The sequence below is a fragment of the Plectropomus leopardus genome, chromosome 4 (genome assembly GCF_026936395.1).
Source record: "Plectropomus leopardus strain MGB_pleo_1.0 chromosome 4, ASM2693639v1, whole genome shotgun sequence".
NCBI lineage: Eukaryota > Metazoa > Chordata > Actinopteri > Perciformes > Serranidae > Plectropomus > Plectropomus leopardus.
In genome coordinates, this window is record NC_142179.1 from 1766985 (window position 1) to 1790824 (window position 23840).

Here is a 23840-nt window from a genome sequence, read left to right on the forward strand (position 1 = left end):
ATTACTTAGTTAGGTCTTGAATGCAGGACTTTTACTTGTAGTGGAGTATTTCACTTTGGAGTACTTTTACTGAGGGAAAGAGTCTGAGTACTTCGGTCTCCCTTCACACTGTGTGAAGCCATGAGAGATGTAACTCTGCCCTCTGCTGTAAAGAAAGCGTCAAATCTAAACGGTTTAATAAGTCTTTAACACCTGGATCAACATTAGTTTTCTGGTGCTGCAATCAGACGCCTTTCATGAGCATCTAAACCTGCACGACATTTGAGTTCATTTTTGGTTTTTTGTTTTATTTTGTTTTGAATTTGAAATTGCGTTTTATTTTTCTTTTGTTTTGTTTTTTTCCAGGTCATTTTCTCGTAATTTTTGTCTAATTTCTTACCAGATTTTCGGCCATTTGTTGTTAAATTGCTCATCAAACCTCTGAAACCTGAGAAAACTGGTATGTTTGTTTAAAGAAAACATGGATACAAAACATGATGAACTTTTTTTATAATCTTAATTAATTATTTAAAAGTTGAGGTCACAACTGTGTGTTTTTTTTCTGTTTTTATTTTATATATATATATTTTTAAACTTTTCCTCTTAGCTTTTTTCTCGTAATTTTGTCAGAATTTTTTTTCATTATTATTATTTTTTCTTCTAATTTCTTGCTTTTTTGGCCATTGTTAAATTGCTCGTCACCCTCTTTGAATGTTTCTTTTGAAAGAAATCATGCCAATTTGCTCAGGTATTTAAGGGCTAAAAGAAGAGACAATAAAAAGAAGCTAATAGATGCAAAGTAAAATCAACCATTAGAAAAAATAATAAATTCATTAAACATGCTGAAACTAGATTTTTTTTAAATTTCCCTATCACAATATGGTCCCATGTTTTTTATTGTGTTTTCTTTTTTATTATCTATCAATATTTCTTATATTAAAGGCACGTACATGCGTGATAACGTCACGCACAGACGCGGAGACTCTGACAGGTGAACCTCCAGGTGACCGGAAGACCCACCCCTTTTTTTTTTTTTTTTTTTGGACTTTGGCAGTGTTTGTGTGTGGTGTCGCGCCTGCGGGAGACTCCCAGAAACACACGAGAGGTAGGCGCACTTTTCACGCTTTTTTTTACCTTTAAATGTTGTGTAATCACGTGTTCTTGTGTTTGGTGTTTTGGACTTTATGTCACATATGAATGATTTCATGATCTTTTTGATAAGACGTCCACCGCTGTGCGGTTCTTTTGTTGCAAATGAAAGTGAAACTCAGTCACCGTGTTTAACTGCAGGAAACAAAGTGCGACCTTTAATATGAGTTTAAAGTGTAGGCTATTTTAAATAAGGTCGCTCAGCTTCACGCTCTGCTGGGATCACAGTTTAACCCAGTTTAGAGCCCGCTTTAACCCTTTAAAGCCTGAGAAAATTTGAAGATTTGAAGATAAGAAGATATGACCCAAAAATGGCTAGAGATTACAAAAGGGCAAGAATGTTACCTGAAAATTTGTTTACAAAAACAACCATAAAACTGCTGAAAAATTATAATAATTTTGTGTCATAATGTTAAATATATAATTATGATTCCCTAACCCTTTCCCCCTTTTCACCAGCTTTTTTGTACATCTGTGTATTTCTTGCAATTTGTGGAACATTTCTTAAAAAGTTTTTTATTTTTTTAAGATATCAAACCATTTTGCTCAGAGTTCAAAGGTTTAAATACTTGTGAAATGCATCTGAGAGTAGCACGAGAAAAGTGATGTCACTCCAGGTTTCAAAGGAAAAAATAATTTCACTTTAATATTATTTTCTGTTTTCGTTGAGTTCATTATTTTAACCAACATCAGTCCTTATCCGCCGGTCTGGCTGGATGAATTAGAGAGATGAAATATGGGATTCTTTTGTTTTGTTTTTGCTTATTTAGCTGCTTCCAGGTCAGTTTTCACTTCAGCTGTTTGTCGACACTTTGCAAAATTTTAACAAGTCACAGGTCACATGACATCATTCACAAAAACGAAAAACAAATTATAAAAAGTGCAAAATCATTTTTTTTTTTGGACCAACATCAGTTCTAATCTCAAATATCAAATATTCATTAATTTCAACCCTTTAAATGCCAGTTTTTTGTCATGATGCCACTATGTTTTGTTTTTTTTATGTTTTTTTTTTTAAAAAACACAAAAAATGAATTATTTCCAATATACTGCATGTTAAGTAGATTTTTATTTTATTTTTATTATAAGCCTTGGATATGTCAGTGACTAACAGCAGCATTGACTTTCATACATTATTATTTTTGTGCAGTGTCAAATACTCACGTTCATAACACTCTGCACCGAAATGTGCTTTTCAAAATCAGGCCATAAATAATATAATAAATGTATATGATTTTCTACTGTTGAGTTTTTATTTAAACTGCAGCATCCTTAAATGTCAAAGACTGTCATGTGATTCAAATATTCATTAATTTCTATTATGACCCTTTAAATGCCAAGTTTGTTTTTTTTTTCTTTCTGTCCTCATTTTTATAATCATTTTCTGATGGATAGCTTAATTTAATGCAGAATTTTATGTAGGACAGGCGTATATAATCATTGTGCTGCGGCCTATACCTTTTCAGTCATTGTCACCATACGTTATTTACTTTACACTGTTATCTAAAATATATATACTTATTGTACATTAGTGAATATTGTGAGTACTTTTTGTCCTCCTTCGTCCTTTTTTGTTATGTAGGATGACTGAATAAAAATACTACTACAAAAATTACTACTACTAAGACTACTAAGCTTTTGTCACAATGCCACTATCTCTGGATGAAAAAAACACAAACATTTATTATTTTTATTTATTCAGTTATTTTTTTGTAGCTGCTGACAGTCTGGGATATGTCAGTGTGTGAGTGTAGCTGCTGACAGTCTGGGATATGTCAGTGTGTGAGTGTAGCTGCTGACAGTCTGGGATCTGTCAGTGTGTGAGTGTAGCTGCTGACAGTCTGGGATATGTCAGTGTGTGAGTGTAGCTGCTGACAGTCTGGGATATGTCAGTGTGTGAGTGTAGCTGCTGACAGTCTGGGATATGTCAGTGTGTGAGTGTAGCTGCTGACAGTCTGGGATATGTCAGTGTGTGAGTGTAGCTGCTGACAGTCTGGGATATGTCAGTGATCAGCAGCTACATTGACTGTGACAGGTCACCTAGTGGAAATAGCATGTATTTCCTCCATATGCCAAATATGGTCAAAATGACCTCATCAGGTGGAAAATAGTCAAAATGACAAATTCAGAGTCAAAAGCCCAGAATGACACCCAGAAATAATACAAGTCCTGTTTTTCTGCTCTGATGGCTGTGGGATCAAAAATGTCAGTTTGAATGGGTTTCAATGGAGCATTTTTGGACCTGAACAGTCTGAATGTAACTGTTTAGTTTCCACAGTGTATTTTAGACTTATTGTAGGAGCTGAGCTGCAAATTCACTGATTACACTCAAATACACAATCTGGACTACATTTAGGACACATGCATCAACACACACGACTATCTGCACGCATGAACATGTAATGTATCTTACTGACCGGCAGAGAGCGCCACTGAGCCGCTGTGCTTTCAGTGTAACATTAGTTTTATGAATCTTAAGTTTGCAGCTGCAGTTTATGTTTGTGCTGCAGAGGCTTCATTGACATAAAAGATGAATATAAAGAGTATAACTGAAGCCTTTATTTAGGGAATTTGCTTTGCACAAATCAGAAAAGAGTAACTGTGACAATTTAGAACATGAAAAACATGCCACAAAACATCATAAAACGTCTGAAAATAATTTTTTAAAAAGCTCTGTCACATAAAAATTGAGAGGGAAATTAAATTGAATCAAGTCAAGTTTGTTTTGGTTTTTTAAAGTGATTAAAGCTTGTATTTTAACTTGATATTTTAACTCTTGGTAGCATGTGTCTAAAAAACAGGATTTCCTCATTTGATGAGATATTGAATTGGTGACACTAATCTTGGATGAAATTTAAATAAAACTGAAATGGAGATTTTCATAGTTTTGTAACATTTTAAGACTGAACAATTAACCGATTAATCAAAACAATAATTGGCACTTTCATAGAAAAGGAAAATAATCCTAAATTGCAGCCCTACTTATTTGTAGTAAATTAGACCCCAGAGAAGTGAAGACTTCATAGGAACAAACTATTTTACAAGTGAACAAGTTAACTCAGTCACGATTTGGGAGTGTGGGAAGTGCTGTGAAAGCCTAATGAAATAATAATATTTAAGTATATTGGACATATTAAGTCTCTGAGACCTCAAACAGAAGTTATTTGTTATTTTCTGAAACATATCAGATCAAAATCATGTTTACAGGCAATTCTTGTGAAACTGTGAAAAGTATTGAGCTGTAAAAACAACGTGATCTGAGCTGTTAAAGAAGCTGGTTTTCAGAACATGAGAGTGACGTGCATGAAGTATTTTTCTGTATTATTACTTTTCACACTGTTTAATTTCGGTTTTCAGAGCTCCAGGATGCTTCACGTGACGGACAGACGGTCTCTTAACTTCCAGTTTGGTGCCTTCACTGTCCTGGTTTTACACGTCCTGACGCGCTCATGTAGAGGTGAATCTCACGTCGATAACAGTCCGGTCCTTAACATAAATTTCGTGTATAATTGTTGTGGAAATGCAGGATGTCCTTTAAAGCGTAGCTCGTATTCTGCTGCAGAAATCATAATCAAAAACCTGTTTGCTTTGCAGGTCAGTCTCAGGTGATTGTTCCAGCTCAACCAGTCGTGGCGTTACTCGGCGGTGACGTCATTTTGCCGTGTCGCCTGGACCCTGCCATGAATGCCTTTGGCATGACGGTGGAGTGGTCGAGACCCGATCTGGACCCCAGGTTTGTCCTCGTGTGGCGTGACGGTGTGGAACTGAAGAGTAAAAAACACACGTCCTACAGAGGGAGAGCATCGGTGTTCACTGATGAACTGAAGCACGGAAACGTTTCCCTGAAACTCTCCAACGTGAAGAGATCTGATGAGGGAACGTACAGATGCTTCATTCCAGGATTAGGCAGAGCCGCGACCGTTCAGCTCGTTGTAGGTGAGTCGGCACGTTTCCTGTTTTTAAGCCTCCACGCTGGCGATAAACGTGGTGAGGGGCATTATGTTTTCAGGTTGTCCATCTCTCTATGTGTCCACCTGTCTCATTCTCTTTAACGTGATATCTCAGAGCATCTTGAGGAGATTTCTTCAAATTTGGCACAAACGTCCTCTTGGACTCAACGATGAACAGATCGAATTTGGGTAGTAAAAGTCAAAGTCACCAGGCGGGTTTCCATTACAGATTTGCACAAAACTTTAGCAATATTTTGGAAATGTCGATTAAGGACAATTGTGAGTTGACTGAGTTTCCATTCAGTGATGTTCTGCGACTTTTCCTCTGGCACTAACGTTCCAAGAAACACGCCAATGGGCGTTAAAAACGTCACGTCCTGATAGGAACGCCCACAAAATAATGTCTTCTGCTGCTGCCCGCCAGGACGTCTTTGCCAGGTTTATGGTTAGTTTTGTTAAAATGTCAGTTGCTGTTAAATCGGATGCACAAACTGATGAAGAGATAAGCCAGGGCTGTGCTTTAAGAGAATCCCGTCCGATACAGAAAACCCAAAGAGCAGGAGATCGTGATATTACGTTCCTCCGTCCCTGGGGACGGCGAAGAATGGCGACCATCAGAGTAAACATGTCTTTGCGGGGAAAATTTTGTCAAATGTAAAGTTGAAGAGTATTTTAGTTGGTGAAGTTTTAATATTTATATCTTTTCGTGGTCCGTCTGATAAAGTTCGTTTTCGTGGACAGACAACAACTCCTGTGGTCTTGGAGAGCTGATGTTACGCTGGCTAATCTTACCTAATTCGCTGGTCTTTTTCCTCCCAAAATGCAGCATTATTGAGCCATCCAAGTTAAAAATAAATATAACAGTCAGTACTTCTGTACGAGAGCGATTCTCCGCCACGTGCATGTAAACATCGCTGAAGTGGAGCTCTGGCAGGAATATAATGTTTTTTAGTGTTTGTTCATCTCTGTTTTTCGGTGAAACCACACGTAAAAACGTTTAAATCCTCTGATCTTTAGGTGCCGTCTCCTCACTTCATGTCAAGATGACGTCTATAAACAGCAGCAGAGTGGTTCTGCAGTGTGAGTCTGCAGGATGGTACCCAGAGCCTGAGGTGCTGTGGCTGGACGGTGAGGGAAACGTCCTCTCTGCTGGACCTGCAGAGACAGTCAGAGGTCCCGATGACCTCTACACTGTCAGCAGCAGAATATCTGTGGACAAGAGACACGGCAACAACTTCACCTGCAGAGTCCAACACAACGTCAGCCAGACCAGACAAGCATTCGTCCGTGTCCAAGGTTAATATGGTTTATATGCTGATGATGTGATCATGTGATTCAAACTTTACATGGACATCATGATCTGTGTTTTATCATTCCAGATCATTACTTTGTGGTCCCCACTACTCCCAGTGCTCCCAGTACTCCTGGAAGTCCACATGTTGTTATTGGCTCAGTTATCGGCTGTGCTGCTCTCATGTTAATTCTCGCTGTCGTCTTTGTTGTTTGGAAAAGGAGACAAAATAAGTTCAGTAAGTCACAGAAGTATTTCACATATAAATAAATGTGCAGTGTACTGATGCAGCCTTTTAAAGATAAGATAAGATGATAAAAACTAATGTTTTCACGGAAATTTATCTTGTCTCAAGCTCTCAACAATCGACAGAATAGCATAACAACAATAAAAACCACATAAAAAACATCCATAAGGTCAATACGCCCCCCCGACAAACACTGATATTCGCTGATGTTTGATTGTTTTTATGCTTCTGAGCAAGCAACATGTTTTTGGGTTGACCGTTTGTATCCCATTTCAGTAAACATAAAATCTCATGAAAATCTCATGAAAAGGAATTTCTTCAAATTTGGCCCAAATGTGCACTTGGACTCAGTGATGAACTGATTAGTTTTGGGTGGTCCAAGGTAAAGGTAGATGTGACGTTGAGTCCAAAAAGATGCAAAAGGGATCTAAAAAAAACATCGTAGGGAATCTCTTTAAATTCCAAACGTCCACTTGGATTTAATGAACTGATTAGAAATCGGTTGTCAAAGGTCATTTTGACCTTGTGTCCTTCTCATTTTTGTGGATTCAATATCTCAAGAAGGCTTCGCAGGAGTTTCCACAAATTTGGCACAAACGTCTACTTGACTGGTTCACAGAGGCGACTGCAATTGGGAACTTAATTTTGAAGTACATTGTTTGTGGCCATCAACAAATTGATTTTTTGGTCTCATTTTGGAAGAAGTCTGTATCTTTTGATAACGAGCTAATGTTTTAGTCGTGTCATTTTTAATTTCGTGTCAAACTTCACAAGTTTCTCCTGCTTCTCTTTTCACAAAGAAAACAAGAGGACGAGCCCCGAGGATGGACCTGAGCCGAACGAGGAAGAAAAGACAGATGCATCCAAAAATGATAACACAGGATTTCAGGTCGTGACGGAGGGAGGAGGAGAAAGAACACCGCTCATCGCAGCAAGAGAAGAGGAGGTCGAATCTCACCGAGAACGTGACGACTCGCAGCGCGTGGCTGAAATAAAAACACACCAACCAGACGGGGACGGGACAGAAGGAGAGAGGGAACTTAAATCAGTGAAGAATCATAAAGCAACTCCAAATCCATCGGAGGGAGAAACACACCGAGAGCGGGACATGACGGGGAGACGAGCTGAAAGTTATCGGGATGAGGATGAAAGAGAGAACGTGGTGAAACCAGTTCAAGAAGATCCAGAACTTTTACCAGGACTCGTTACAAAAGCATCAGAACGGCAGTCAGAAAGTCTCCGCAGTAATCAGAGAATCCACCAAGAAGACGAACGCCAAGAGACGATGACTGATGAGCACAAGAGACGGGGTCGAAGGACTCAGGAGCAAGAAAGTCCTAAATCAGACAGACCAAAACAACAACAGGATAACCTGAAAGGACACAGGGAAATGATGTTCGACAAACGGAGGCAGCTTCAACCAGAGACGCCAAACAGCAAAGAGACAAGACAAGAAGAAGACGGACGCCAACAAGACAGAAAACAGCACGGGACTGAAGCAGAAGATGAAGATAAAACGGTAAAAGGTCCAGAGGGAAACCAGAGTGACGTTACAACAACAGAAAGGAAAAACCGAAAGGAAAACCTGAAGGAGAGAGAGGAAGAGACGGTGGAGACGAAGCTTCAGTCAGAGAGGCGACAAGATACAGAAACAGGTAAAACTCATGTAGGAGACGTCCAGCAGCATGTTTTAGAAGCAGGCGAAGAAGAGCCGAAACATGAGGATGAGAAAGGAAAAGATCGGGAGACAAACCTGACTGACAGGACTGCGACAGTCGTTAGGGAAGTTACAGCGAGACCAAAGCCTCAAACACATCAAGAACCAGTGGAGACAAAAAAACAAGAGGCAGAGAAACATCAGGAGGACAAATCTGAGAGAAATCAGGAGGAAACCAAAGAGCAGCCTGAGAAATCCACCGAGGAGGGAGGGACAGAGCGTCCAGAAACACAGGAAGAGTAGACGGAGACAGACGAGGGGGGTTACACCGACCAAACTCAAAAACTGACCCACGAAATCCAACAAGGAGGACAGCAGTCAGCAGCTCAACAAGAGGAGAATCAAACAGTAAAAGGTCCAGAGGGAAACCAGAGTGACGTTACAACAACAGAAAGGAAAAACCTGAAGGAGAGAGAAGAAGAGACGGTGGAGACGCAGCTTCAGTCAGAGAGGCGAGAAGATACAGAAACAGGTAAAACTCATGTAGGAGACGTCCAGCAGCATGTTTTAGAAGCAGGCGAAGAAGAGCCGAAACATGAGGATGAGAAAGGAAAAGATCGGGAGACAAACCTGACTGACAGTACTGCGACAGAAAGTAAAACAGAAAACCAGGAGGAGCAGATCAACGAGAAATCGAAGAAGATACCGAAGGGTGAGAATGAGAACAAGCTTCTGTCAGTCATTAGGGAAGTTACAGCGAGACCAAAGCATCAAGAAACAGTGGAGACAAAAAAACAAGAGGCAGCGAAACATCAGGAGGACAAATCTGAGAGAAATCAGGAGGAAACCAAAGAGCAGCCTGAGAAATCCACTGAGGAGGGAGGGACAGAGCGTCCAGAAACACAGGAAGAGGAGATGGAGACAGACGAGGGGGGTTACACCGACCAAACTCAAAAACTGACCCACGAAATCCAACAAGGAGGACAGCAGTCAGCAGCTCAACAAGAGGAGAACGAGATGACTTTCAGGGGGCTAAAAAGGTTTTCAGAAAAAAAAGAGCGAAAAGATATTCAGAGAAAACAAAAGCTAGAAGAAAATCTGAGACACCAAAAACTCAAAAATAAGAGAAAAGAAAACCGAGTTTTGAAAAATCAAAAGCCAAAAGAGTCTCCAGAAAATAAAAATGACGCTCAGATGGAGTCTGAAGAGGACGATAACATGGAGCAAGACGACCAACAGCAGGAGCTGATGGACACTCAGGACACAGAGGACATTAGTCAACTCAGATATGAGACATAGAGCCGCATGGAGGACGGACAGTTTTTGTGTGGAAAAAGTGAAGCTGGTGCTGAAATCATTGTAAAAAAATGTGTTAGGCTGATTTTTTTTTTTTGGTGTGTGTGTGTGTGTGTGTGTGTGTGTGTGTGTGTGTGTGTGTGTTTTATTTTGATAACTGATGTTTGTTTGTTTTTATTTTTTTTATTTTTTAAAATCATTTTGATGGATTTTTTTTTACTATTTATCTGTAGTGGGTACTTTCAATACTTTATTTTCTTGATTATACTTTCTTTTATTAAATTATTGTAACAGAGTATTTTCACAGGGTGGAGCACTGTCGTTTATTGTGACGGATCATTTAGATTCAAAATGTAACTTGATTGATTTCTCTGTAAACCTCCCTGCATTAAAGTCAGTCTGCAGAAGTCAGAGATGCAAAAGAAAAACATATGCAGGGCAATCTTAGAGAATAAAAAAAACAACTTTTTGGTTACTGTGAAACCACAGCGGAGCTCCACAAGCTATTTTTTATTTATTTTTTAAAATCTTTTTTTTTTTACTTTTCCTCTTAGCTTTTTTCTGGTAATGTTGTTACAATTTTCTTTTAATTATTATTATTATTTTTTCCTTCTAATTTCTTGCTTTTTTGGCCATTGTTAAATTGCTCGTCACCCTCTTTGAATGTTGTTTTGAAAGAAATCACGCCAATTTGCTCAGGTATGCAAGGGCTAAAAGAAGAGACAATAAAAAGAAGCTAATAGATGCAAAGTAAATTTAACCATTAAAAATTTCATCATTAACATCATTTCATTAAACATGCTGAAATTATTATTTTTTAAATTTCCCTATCACAATATGGTCCCATGTTTTTTATTGTGTTTTCTTTTTTATTATCTATCAATATTTCTTATATTAAAGGCACGTACATGCGTGATAACGTCATGCACAGACGCGGAGACTCTGACAGGTGAACCTCCAGGTGACCGGAAGAACCACCTCTTTTTTTTTTTTTTTTGGACTTTGGCAGTGTTTGTGTGTGGTGTCGCGCCTGCGGGAGACTCCCAGAAACACACGAGAGGTACGCGCACTTTTCACGCTTTTTTACCTTTAAATGTTGTGTAATCACGTGTTCTTGTGTTTGGTGTTTTGGACTTTATGTCACATATGAATGATTTCATGATCTTTATGATAAGACGTCCACCGCTGTGCGGTTCTTTTGTTACAAATGAAAGTGAAACTCAGTCACCGTGTTTAACTGCAGGAAACAAAGTGCGACCTTTCTTTTAATTTTTTTTTATTATTTATTAGGATGCCTGCACTGCCTAGCAGTGGCCCTGTGTGTAAGTGTGCCCACCCCCCTCCTCCTCCTCAAATACATCAGTGGCCCCTCAGCGGCAGGCAGCCTTCAAAATTTCTATGGAAATTTTCAAGCTTTAATTATTGATTTGCACAGTGAACAGCGGCTGCAGTGGTGAGTGTCACTCTCTGTGGTGTCACTCTAATATCTGACACTTTTGCAGGTCCGTGACTGCAGAGTTCATTTTATTTCCTTCACCTGAGGTGATATATGATCTGATACGTTCACAGCTGATCAGATCGATAGATGAGAGGAGGTATTTGCAGCAGAATGAACGGTTCAGTGTCACTTTTAATGTGCCTGACTTTCTGCTGCAGGTCTATGGCATTACTGCGCTATAAATAACTCAACAGTGTTTTAATACCGCTCTTAATAAACAGTCCAGCTCCACTGAGACTATGGCGGGCCAAATTATGGCGGGCCACCGTGGTCTTTGTTATTAATGGAAACACTGGTGGGGCTGGAGGGCGGATGGGGGATGTAAGTGTAAAGTTACATTGTAGATTGGAAAAAACAGTGGAATTGGGATTTTATCCTCCTGGGTGGGTCCCAATTTTACCTGGGCAGGCCTTTCGTGAAGAGTTTACACTATGTATGACAAACACTGTCATATATACATACATACATACACATAGGCAATGCATATACAGCATACACACGTGCAACACACAAAATTACACAAATGTTTGATTTATTAAGTCTCTGAGACCTCAAACAGAAGTTATTTGTTATTTTCTGAAACATATCAGATCAAAATCATGTTTACAGGCAATTCTTGTGAAACTGTGAAAAGTATTGAGCTGTAAAAACAACGTGATCTGAGCTGTTAAAGAAGCTGGTTTTCAGAACATGAGAGTGACGTGCATGAAGTATTTTTCTGTATTATTACTTTTCACACTGTTTAATTTCAGTTTTCAGAGCTCCAGGATGCTTCACGTGACGGACAGACGGTCTCTTAACTTCCAGTTTGGTGCCTTCACTGTCCTGGTTTTACACGTCCTGACGCGCTCATGTAGAGGTGAATCTCACGTCGATAACAGTCCGGTCCTTCACATAAATTTCGTGTATAATTGTTGTGGAAATGCAGGATGTCCTTTAAAGCGTAGCTCGTATTCTGCTGCAGAAATCATAATCAAAAACCTGTTTGCTTTGCAGGTCAGTCTCAGGTGATTGTTCCAGCTCAGCCAGTCGTGGCCTTACTCGGCGTTGACGTCATCTTGCCGTGTCGCCTGGACCCTGCCATGAATGCCTTTGTCATGACGGTGGAGTGGTCGAGACCCGATCTGGACCCCAGGTTTGTCCTCGTGTGGCGTGACGGCGTGGAACTGAAGAGTAAAAAACACACGTCCTACAGAGGGAGAGCATCGGTGTTCACTGATGAACTGAAGCACGGAAACGTTTCCCTGAAACTCTCCAACGTGAAGAGATCTGATGAGGGAACGTACAGATGCTTCATTCCAGGATTAGGCAGAGCCGCGACCGTTCAGCTCGTTGTAGGTGAGTCGGCACGTTTCCTGTTTTTAAGCCTCCACGCTGGCGATAAACGTGGTGAGGGGCATTATGTTTTCAGGTTGTCCATCTCTCTATGTGTCCACCTGTCTCATTCTCTTTAACGTGATATCTCAGAGCATCTTGAGGAGATTTCTTCAAATTTGGCACAAACGTCCTCTTGGACTCAACGATGAACAGATCGAATTTGGGTAGTAAAAGTCAAAGTCACCAGGCGGGTTTCCATTACAGATTTGCACAAAACTTTAGCAATATTTTGGAAATGTCGATTAAGGACAATTGTGAGTTGACTGAGTTTCCATTCAGTGATGTTCTGCGACTTTTCCTCTGGCACTAACGTTCCAAGAAACACGCCAATGGGCGTTAAAAACGTCACGTCCTGATAGGAACGCCCACAAAATAATGTCTTCTGCTGCTGCCCGCCAGGACGTCTTTGCCAGGTTTATGGTTAGTTTTGTTAAAATGTCAGTTGCTGTTAAATCGGATGCACAAACTGATGAAGAGATAAGCCAGGGTTGTGCTTTAAGAGAATCCCGTCCGATACAGAAAACCCAAAGAGCAGGAGATCGTGATATTACGTTCCTCCGTCCCTGGGGACGGCGAAGAATGGCGACCATCAGAGTAAACATGTCTTTGCGGGGAAAATTTTGTCAAATGTAAAGTTGAAGAGTATTTTAGTTGGTGAAGTTTTAATAATTATATCTTCTCGTGGTCCGTCTGATAAAGTTCGTTTTCGTGGACAGACAACAACTCCTGTGGCCTTGGAGAGCTGATGTTACGCTGGCTAATCTTACCTAATTCGCTGGTCTTTTTCCTCCCAAAATGCAGCATTATTGAGCCATCCAAGTTAAAAATAAATATAACAGTCAGTACTTCTGTACGAGAGCGATTCTCCGCCACGTGCATGTAAACATCGCTGAAGTGGAGCTCTGGCAGGAATATAATGTTTTTTAGTGTTTGTTCATCTCTGTTTTTCGGTGAAACCACACGTAAAACGTTTAAATCCTCTGATCTTTAGGTGCCGTCTCCTCACTTCATGTCAAGATGACGTCTATAAACAGCAGCAGAGTGGTTCTGCAGTGTGAGTCTGCAGGATGGTACCCAGAGCCTGAGGTGCTGTGGCTGGACGGTGAGGGAAACGTCCTCTCTGCTGGACCTGCAGAGACAGTCAGAGGTCCCGATGACCTCTACACTGTCAGCAGCAGAATATCTGTGGACAAGAGACACGGCAACAACTTCACCTGCAGAGTCCAACACAACGTCAGCCAGACCAGACAAGCATTCGTCCGTGTCCAAGGTTAATATGGTTTATATGCTGATGATGTGATCATGTGATTCAAACTTTACATGGACATCATGATCTGTGTTTTATCATTCCAGATCATTACTTTGTGGTCCCCACTACTCCCAGTGCTCCCAGTACTCCTGGAAGTCCACATGTTGTTATTGGCTCAGTTATCGGCTGTGCTGCTCTCATGTTAATTCTCGCTGTCGTCTTTGTTGTTTGGAAAAGGAGACAAAATAAGTTCAGTAAGTCACAGAAGTATTTCACATATAAATAAATGTGCAGTGTACTGATGCAGCCTTTTAAAGATAAGATAAGATGATAAAAACTAATGTTTTCACGGAAATTTATCTTGTCTCAAGCTCTCAACAATCGACAGAATAGCATAACAACAATAAAAACCACATAAAAACATCCATAAGGTCAATACGCCCCCCCGACAAACACTGATATTCGCTGATGTTTGATTGTTTTTATGCTTCTGAGCAAGCAACATGTTTTTGGGTTGACCGTTTGTATCCCATTTCAGTAAACATAAAATCTCATGAAAATCTCCTGAAAAAGAATTTCGTCAAATTTGGCCCAAACGTGCACTTGGACTCAGTGATGAACTGATTAGTTTTGGGTGGTCAAAGGTAAAGGTAGATGTGACGTTGAGTCCAAAAAGATGCAAAAGGGATCTAAAAAAACATCGTAGGGAATCTCTTTAAATTCCAAACGTCCACTTGGATTTAATGAACTGATTAGAAATCGGTTGTCAAAGGTCATTTTGACCTTGTGTCCTTCTCATTTTGTGGATTCAGTATCTCAAGAAGGCTTCGCAGGAGTTTCCACAAATTTGGCACAAACGTCTACTTGACTGGTTCACAGAGGCGACTGCAATTGGGAACTTAATTTTGAAGTACATTGTTTGTGGCCATCAACAAATTGATTTTTTGGTCTCATTTTGGAAGAAGTCTGTATCTTTTGATAACGAGCTAATGTTTTAGTCGTGTCATTTTTAATTTCGTGTCAAACTTCACAAGTTTCTCCTGCTTCTCTTTTCACAAAGAAAACAAGAGGACGAGCCCCGAGGATGGACCTGAGCCGAACGAGGAAGAAAAGACAGATGCATCCAAAAATGATAACACAGGATTTCAGGTCGTGACGGAGGGAGGAGGAGAAAGAACACCGCTCATCGCAGCAAGAGAAGAGGAGGTCGAATCTCACCGAGAACGTGACGACTCGCAGCGTGTGGCTGAAATAAAAACACCCCAACCAGACGGGGACGGGACAGAAGGAGAGAGGGAACTTAAATCAGTGAAGAATCAAAAAGCAACTCCAAATCCATCGGAGGGAGAAACACACCGAGAGCGGGACATGACGGGGAGACGAGCTGAAAGTTATCGGGATGAGGATGAAAGAGAGAACGTGGTGAAACCAGTTCAAGAAGATCCAGAACTTTTACCAGGACTCGTTACAAAAGCATCAGAACGGCAGTCAGAAAGTCTCCGCAGTAATCAGAGAATCCACCAAGAAGACGAACGCCAAGAGACGATGACTGATGAGCACAAGAGACGGGGTCGAAGGACTCAGGAGCAAGAAAGTCCTAAATCAGACAGACCAAAACAGCAACAGGATAACCTGAAAGGACACAGGCAGATGATGTTCGACAAACGGAGGCAGCTTCAACCAGAGACGCCAAACAGCAAAGAGACAAGACAAGAAGAAGACGGCAGCCAACAAGACAGAAAACAGCACGGGACTGAAGCAGAAGATGAAGATAAAACGGTAAAAGGTCCAGAGGGAAACCAGAGTGACGTTACAACAACAGAAAGGAAAAACCGAAAGGAAAACCTGAAGGAGAGAGAGGAAGAGACGGTGGAGACGAAGCTTCAGTCAGAGAGGCGAGAAGATACAGAAACAGGTAAAACTCATGTAGGAGACGTCCAGCAGCATGTTTTAGAAGCAGGCGAAGAAGAGCCGAAACATGAGGATGAGAAAGGAAAAGATCGGGAGACAAATCTGACTGACAGGACTGCGACAGTCGTTAGGGAAGTTACAGCGAGACCAAAGCCTCAAACACATCAAGAAACAGTGGAGACAAAAAAACAAGAGGCAGAGAAACATCAGGAGGACAAATCTGAGAGAAATCAGGAGGAAACCAAAGAGCGGCCTGAGAAATCCACCGAGGAGGGAGGGACAGAGCGTCCAGAAACTCAGGAAGAAGAGACGGAGACAGACGAGGGGGGTTACACCGACCAAACTCAAAAACTGACCGACGAAATCCAACAAGGAGGACAGCAGTCAGCAGCTCAACAAGAGGAGAATCAAACAGTAAAAGGTCCAGAGGGAAACCAGAGTGACGTTACAACAACAGAAAGGAAAAACCTGAAGGAGAGAGAAGAAGAGACGGTGGAGACGAAGCTTCAGTCAGAGAGGCGAGAAGATACAGAAACAGGTAAAACTCATGTAGGAGACGTCCAGCAGCATGTTTTAGAAGCAGGCAAAGAAGAGCCGAAACATGAGGATGAGAAAGGAAAAGATCGGGAGACAAACCTGACTGACAGGACTGCGACAGAAAGTAAAACAGAAAACCACGAGGAGCAGATCAACGAGAAATCGAAGGAGATAACGAAGGGTGAGAATGAGAACAAGCTTCTGTCAGTCATTAGGGAAGTTACAGCGAGACCAAAGCATCAAGAAACAGTGGAGACAAAAAAACAAGAGGCAGAGAAACATCAGGAGGACAAATCTGAGAGAAATCAGGAGGAAACCAAAGAGCAGCCTGAGAAATCCACCGAGGAGGGAGGGACAGAGCGTCCAGAAACACAGGAAGAGGAGACGGAGACAGACGAGGGGGGTTACACCGACCAAACTCAAAAGCTGACCCACGAAATCCAACAAGGAGGACAGCAGTCAGCAGCTCAACAAGAGGAGAACGAGATGACTTTCAGGGGGCGAAAAAGGTTTTCAGAAAAAAAAGAGTGAAAAGATAATCCGAGAAAACAAAAGCTAGAAGAAAATCTGAGACACCAAAAACTCAAAAATAAGAGAAAAGAAAACCGAGTTTTGAAAAATCAAAAGCCAAAAGAGTCTCCAGAAAATAAAAATGACGCTCAGATAGAGTCTGAAGAGGACGATAACATGGAGCAAGACGACCAACAGCAGGAGCTGATGGACACTCAGGACACAGAGGACATTAGTCAACTCAGATATGAGACATAGAGCCGCATGGAGGACGGACAGTTTTTGTGTGGAAAAAGTGAAGCTGGTGCTGAAATCATTGTAAAAAAATGTGTTAGGCTGATTTTTTTTTTTTGGTGTGTGTGTGTGTGTGTGTGTGTGTGTGTGTGTGTGTGTGTTTTATTTTGATAACTGATGTTTGTTTGTTTTTATTTTTTTTATTTTTTAAAATCATTTTGATGGATTTTTTTTTTTACTATTTATCTGTATTGGGTACTTTCAATACTTTATTTTCTTGATTATACTTTCTTTTATTAAATTATTGTAACAGAGTATTTTCACAGGGTGGAGCACTGTCGTTTATTGTGACGGATCATTTAGATTCAAAATGTAACTTGATTGATTTCTCTGTAAACCTCCCTGCATTAAAGTCAGTCTGCAGAAGTCAGAGATGCAAAAGAAAAACATATGCAGGGCAATCTTAGAGAATAAAAAAAACAACTTTTTGGTTACTGTGAAACCACAGCGGAGCTCCACAAGCTATTTTTATTTATTTTTTAAAATCTTTTTTTTTTTTTCTTTTCCTTTTAGCTTTTTTTTTGTAATTTTTTTACAATTTTTTTTTAATAATTTTTATTATTTTTCCTTCTAATTTCTTGCTTTTTTGGCCATTGTTAAATTGCTCGTCACCCTCTTTGAATGTTGTTTTGAAAGAAATCACGCCAATTTGCTCAGGTATGCAAGGGCTAAAAGAAGAGACAATAAAAAGAAGCTAATAGATGCAAAGTAAATTTAACCATTAAAAATTTCATCATTAACATCATTTCATTAAACATGCTGAAATTATTATTTTTTAAATTTCCCTATCACAATATGGTCCCATGTTTTTTATTGTGTTTTCTTTTTTATTATCTATCAATATTTCTTATATTAAAGGCACGTACATGCGTGATAACGTCACGCACAGACGCGGAGACTCTGACAGGTGAACCTCCAGGTGACCGGAAGAACCACCTCTTTTTTTTTTTGGACTTTGGCAGTGTTTGTGTGTGGTGTCGCGCCTATGGAGACTCCCAGAAACACACGAGAGGTACGCCGCACTTTTCACGCTTTTTACCTTTAAATGTTGTGTAATCACGTGTTCTTGTGTTTGGTGTTTTGGACTTTATGTCACATATGAATGATTTCATGATCTTTATGATAAGACGTCCACCGCTGTGCGGTTCTTTTGTTACAAATGAAAGTGAAACTCAGTCACCGTGTTTAACTGCAGGAAACAAAGTGCGACCTTTCTTTTAATTTTTTTTTATTATTTATTAGGATGCCTGCACTGCCTAGCAGTGGCCCTGTGTGTAAGTGTGCCCACCCCCCTCCTCCTCCTCAAATACATCAGTGGCCCCTCAGCGGCAGGCAGCCTTCAAAATTTCTGCGGAAATTTTCAAGCTTTAATTATTGATTTGCACAGTGAACAGCGGCTGCAGTGGTGAGTGTCACTCTCTGTGGTGTCACTCTAATATCTGACACTTTTGCAGGTCCGTGACTGCAGAGTTCATTTTATTTCCTTCACCTGAGGTGATATATGATCTGATACGTTCACAGCTGATCAGATCGATAGATGAGAGGAGGTATTTGCAGCAGAATGAACGGTTCAGTGTCACTTTTAATGCGCCTGACTTTCTGCTGCAGGTCTATGGCATTACTGCGCTATAAATAACTCAACAGTGTTTTAATACCGCTCTTAATAAACAGTCCAGCTCCACTGAGACTATGGCGGGCCAAATTATGGCGGGCCACCATGGTCTTTGTTATTAATGGAAACACTGGTGGGGCTGGAGGGCGGATGGGGGATGTAAGTGTAAAGTTACATTGTAGATTGGAAAAAACAGTGGAATTGGGATTTTATCCTCCTGGGTGGGTCCCAATTTTGCCTGGGCAGGCCTTTCGTGAAGAGTTTACACTATGTATGACAAACACTGTCATATATACATACATACATACACATAGGCAATGCATATACAGCATACACACGTGCAACACACACAATTACACAAATGTTTGATTTATTAAGTCTCTGAGACCTCAAACAGAAGTTATTTGTTATTTTCTGAAACATATCAGATCAAAATCATGTTTACAGGCAATTCTTGTGAAACTGTGAAAAGTATTGAGCTGTAAAAACAACGTGATCTGAGCTGTTAAAGAAGCTGGTTTTCAGAACATGAGAGTGACGTGCATGAAGTATCTTTCCGTATTATTACTTTTCACACTGTTTAATTTCGGTTTTCAGAGCTCCAGGATGCTTCACGTGACGGACAGACGGTCTCTTAACTTCCAGTTTGGTGCCTTCACTGTCCTGGTTTTACACGTCCTGACGCGCTCATGTAGAGGTGAATCTCACGTCGATAACAGTCCGGTCGTTAACATAAATTTCGTGTATAATTGTTGTGGAAATGCAGGATGTCCTTTAAAGCGTAGCTCGTATTCTGCTGCAGAAATCATAATCAAAAACCTGTTTGCTTTGCAGGTCAGTCTCAGGTGATTGTTCCAGCTCAACCAGTCGTGGCGTTACTCGGCGGTGACGTCATCTTGCCGTGTCGCCTGGACCCTGCCATGAATGCCTTTGTCATGACGGTGGAGTGGTTGAGACCCGATCTGGACCCCAGGTTTGTCCTCGTGTGGCGTGACGGTGTGGAACTGGAGCGTAAAAAACACACGTCCTACAGAGGGAGAGCATCGGTGTTCACTGATGAACTGAAGCACGGAAACGTTTCCCTGAAACTCTCCAACGTGAAGAGATCTGATGAGGGAATGTACAGATGCTTCATTCCAGGATTAGGCAGAGCCGCGACCGTTCAGCTCGTTGTAGGTGAGTCGGCACGTTTCCTGTTTTTAAGCCTCCACGCTGGCGATAAACGTGGTGAGGGGCATTATGTTTTCAGGTTGTCCATCTCTCTATGTGTCCACCTGTCTCATTCTCTTTAACGTGATATCTCAGAGCATCTTGAGGAGATTTCTTCAAATTTGGCACAAACGTCCTCTTGGACTTTGCAACCAACTGATAAGATTTTGGTTGTCAAAGGTGAAAGGTCACTTTGACCTTGTTTGTCTTGTGAACATGGTGTCTCAAAGGGACAGTGATGGTACTTCTCAAATTTGGACTCAACGATGAACAGATCGAATTTGGGTAGTAAAAGTCAAAGTCACCAGGCGGGTTTCCATTACAGATTTGCACAAAACTTTAGCAATATTTTGGAAATGTCGATTAAGGACAATTGTGAGTTGACTGAGTTTCCATTCAGTGATATTCTGCGACTTTTCCTCTGGCAATAACGTTCCAAGAAACACGCCAATGGGCGTTAAAAACGTCACGTCCTGATAGGAACGCCCACAAAATAATGTCTTCTGCTGCTGCCCGCCAGGACGTCTTTGCCAGGTTTATGGTTAGTTTTGTTAAAATGTCAGTTGCTGTTAAATCGGATGCACAAACTGATGAAGAGATAAGCCAGGGTTGTGCTTTAAGAGAATCCCGTCCGATACAGAAAACCCAAAGAGCAGGAGATCGTGATATTACGTTCCTCCGTCCCTGGGGACGGCGAAGAATGGCGACCATCAGAGTAAACATGTCTTTGCGGGGAAAATTTTGTCAAATGTAAAGTTGAAGAGTATTTTAGTTGGTGAAGTTTTAATAATTATATCTTCTCGTGGTCCGTCTGATAAAGTTCGTTTTCGTGGACAGACAACAACTCCTGTGGCCTTGGAGAGCTGATGTTACGCTGGCTAATCTTACCTAATTCGCTGGTCTTTTTCCTCCCAAAATGCAGCATTATTGAGCCATCCAAGTTAAAAATAAATATAACAGTCAGTACTTCTGTACGAGAGCGATTCTCCGCCATGTGCATGTAAACATCGCTGAAGTGGAGCTCTGGCAGGAATATAATGTTTTTTAGTGTTTGTTCATCTCTGTTTTTCGGTGAAACCACACGTAAAAACGTTTAAATCCTCTGATCTTTAGGTGCCGTCTCCTCACTTCATGTCAAGATGACGTCTATAAACAGCAGCAGAGTGGTTCTGCAGTGTGAGTCTGCAGGATGGTACCCAGAGCCTGAGGTGCTGTGGCTGGACGGTGAGGGAAACGTCCTCTCTGCTGGACCTGCAGAGACAGTCAGAGGTCCCGATGACCTCTACACTGTCAGCAGCAGAATATCTGTGGACAAGAGACACGGCAACAACTTCACCTGCAGAGTCCAACACAACGTCAGCCAGACCAGACCAGCATTCGTCCGTGTCCAAGGTTAATATGGTTTATATGCTGATGATGTGATCATGTGATTCAAACTTTACATGGACATCACGATCTGTGTTTTATCATTCCAGATAATTACTTTGTGGTCCCCACTACTCCCAGTGCTCCCAGTACTCCTGGAAGTCCACATGTTGTTATTGGCTCAGTTATCGGCTGTGCTGCTCTCCTGTCAATTCTTGCTGTCGTCTTTGTTGTTTGGAAAAGGAGACAAAATAAGTTCAGTAAGTCACAGAAGTATTTCACATATAAATAAATGTGCAGTGTACTGATGCAGCCTTTTAAAGATAAGGTAAGATAAGATGATAAAAACTAATGTTTTCACGGAAATTTATCTTGTCTCAAGCTCTCAACAATCGACAGAATAGCATAAAAACAATAAAAACCACATAGAAAACATCCATAAGGTCAATACGCCCCCCCGACAAACACTGATATTCTCTGATGTTTGATTGTTTTTATGCTTCTGAGGAAGCAACAAGTTTTCGGATTGACCGTTTATGTCCCATTTCAGTAAATGGAAAATCTCATGAAAATCTCATGAAAAGGAATTTCTTCAAATTTGGCCCAAACGTGCACTTGGACTCAGTAATGAACTGATTAGTTTTGGGTGGTCAAAGGTAAAGGTAGATGTGACGTTGAGTCCAAAAAGATGCAAAAGGGATCTAAAAAAAACATCGTAGGGAATCTCTTTAAATTCCAAACGTCCACTTGGATTTAATGAACTGATTAGAAATCGGTTGTCAAAGGTCATTTTGACCTTGTGTCCTTCTCATTTTTGTGGATTCAGTATCTCAAGAAGGCTTTGCAGGAGTTTCCACAAATTTGGCACAAACGTCTACTTGACTGGTTCACGGAGGCGACTGCAATTGGAAACTTAAATTTGAAGTAGATTGTTTGTGGCCATCAACAAATTGATTTTTTGGTCTCATTTTGGAAGAAGTCTGTATCTTTTGATAACGAGCTAATGTTTTAGTCGTGTCATTTTTAATTTCATGTCAAACTTCACAAGTTTCTCCTGCTTCTCTTTTCACAAAGAAAACAAGAGGACGAGCCCCGAGGATGGACCTGAGCCGAACGAGGAAGAAAAGACAGATGCATCCAAAAATGATAACACAGGATTTCAGGTCGTGACGGAGGGAGGAGGAGAAAGAACACCGCTCATCGCAGCAAGAGAAGAGGAGGTCGAATCTCACCGAGAACGTGACGACTCGCAGCGCGTGGCTGAAATAAAAACACACCAACCAGACGGGGACGGGACAGAAGGAGAGAGGGAACTTAAATCAGTGAAGAATCAAAAAGCAACTCCAAATCCATCGGAGGGAGAAGATACAGAAACAGGTAAAACTCATGTAGGAGACGTCCAGCAGCATGTTTTAGAAGCAGGCGAAGAAGAGCCGAAACATGAGGATGAGAAAGGAAAAGATCGGGAGACAAACCTGACTGACAGGACTGCGACAGTCGTTAGGGAAGTTACAGCGAGACCAAAGCCTCAAACACATCAAGAAACAGTGGAGACAAAAAAACAAGAGGCAGGGAAACATCAGGAGGACAAATCTGAGAGAAATCAGGAGGAAACCAAAGAGCAGCCTGAGAAATCCACCGAGGAGGGAGGGACAGAGCGTCCAGAAACACAGGAAGAGGAGACGGAGACAGACGAGGGGGGTTACACCGACCAAACTCAAAAACTGACCGACGAAATCCAACAAGGAGGACAGCAGTCAGCAGCTCAACAAGAGGAGAACGAGATGACTTTCAGGGGGCGAAAAAGGTTTTCAGAAAAAAAACAGCGAAAAGATAATCCGAGAAAACAAAAGCTAGAAGAAAATCTGAGACACCAAAAACTCAAAAATCAGAGAAAAGAAAACCGAGTTTTGAAAAATCAAAAGCCAAAAGAGTCTCCAGAAAATAAAAATGACGCTCAGATAGAGTCTGAAGAGGACGATAACATGGAGCAAGACGACCAACAGCAGGAGCTGATGGACACTCAGGACACAGAGGACATTAGTCAACTCAGATATGAGACATAGAGCCGCATGGAGGACGGACAGTTTTTGTGTGGAAAAAGTGAAGCCGGTGCTGAAATCATTGTAAAAAATGTGTTAGGCTGATTTTTTTTTTTTTTTTTTGGTGTGTGTGTGTGTGTGTGTGTGTGTGTGTGTGTGTGTGTGTTTTATTTTGCTAACCATGAGATTTGTTTTTATTCATTTTATTTTTTTTAAATAATTCTGATGAAATTTTTTTTTTTCACTATTTATCTGTAGTGGGTACTTTCAATACTTTATTTTCTTGATTATACTTTCTTTTATTAAATTATTGTAACAGAGTATTTTCACAGGGTGGAGCACTGTCGTTTATTGTGACGGATCATTTAGATTCAAAATGTAACTTGATTGATTTCTCTGTAAACCTCCCTGCATTAAAGTCAGTCTGCAGAAGTCTGTGTGTCGCTTAATTTTTTTTTGCAGATTTTTTAACTAACTTGTTTGATTGGAAGTTTTTTTCTTCTGTTTTACAGCATGCAAGAACATAAAAATAAACTGTATGTAATTCATTATAGATAATTTGCAGTTTTTCAGTCCTTTTCTTGCCCACAATAACATTTAAACGCCATATTAGTTACGGCCCCAAATTAGATGCAAATGAAAAAATTATTCAGGGCAATCTTCGAGA

At 40.8% G+C, this 23840-nt stretch overlaps 1 protein-coding gene across 1 annotated transcript; it reads left to right on the top strand.

Annotated features, from left to right (window-relative positions):
* Positions 1 to 885: 885 nt before the first annotated feature.
* LOC121966094 (uncharacterized) lies at positions 886 to 23605 on the top strand. Its single transcript, XM_088076010.1, has 17 exons — positions 886 to 1084; positions 4486 to 4585; positions 4723 to 5064; positions 6096 to 6374; positions 6458 to 6607; positions 7417 to 8573; positions 10579 to 10629; positions 11827 to 11926; positions 12064 to 12405; positions 13436 to 13714; positions 13798 to 13947; positions 14754 to 16670; positions 19072 to 19254; positions 19392 to 19733; positions 20880 to 21158; positions 21242 to 21391; positions 22206 to 23605. Exons 2-17 carry the CDS (start codon positions 4495 to 4497, stop codon positions 23195 to 23197), a joined length of 6804 nt encoding a protein of 2267 aa, XP_087932136.1. The 5' UTR covers positions 886 to 1084; positions 4486 to 4494; the 3' UTR covers positions 23198 to 23605.
* Positions 23606 to 23840: the final 235 nt, after the last annotated feature.

Bases quoted from the DNA above. Each gene is read 5' to 3' on its own strand.
- LOC121966094 (XM_088076010.1), top strand. From the start codon at position 4,495: ATGCTTCACGTGACGGACAGACGGTCTCTTAACTTCCAGTTTGGTGCC. The intron at 10,630-11,826 runs GTACGCGCACTT...TTCAGTTTTCAG, and splicing joins CTCCCAGAAACACACGAGAG to AGCTCCAGGATGCTTCACGT. The intron at 21,159-21,241 runs GTTAATATGGTT...TTATCATTCCAG, and splicing joins AGCATTCGTCCGTGTCCAAG to ATAATTACTTTGTGGTCCCC.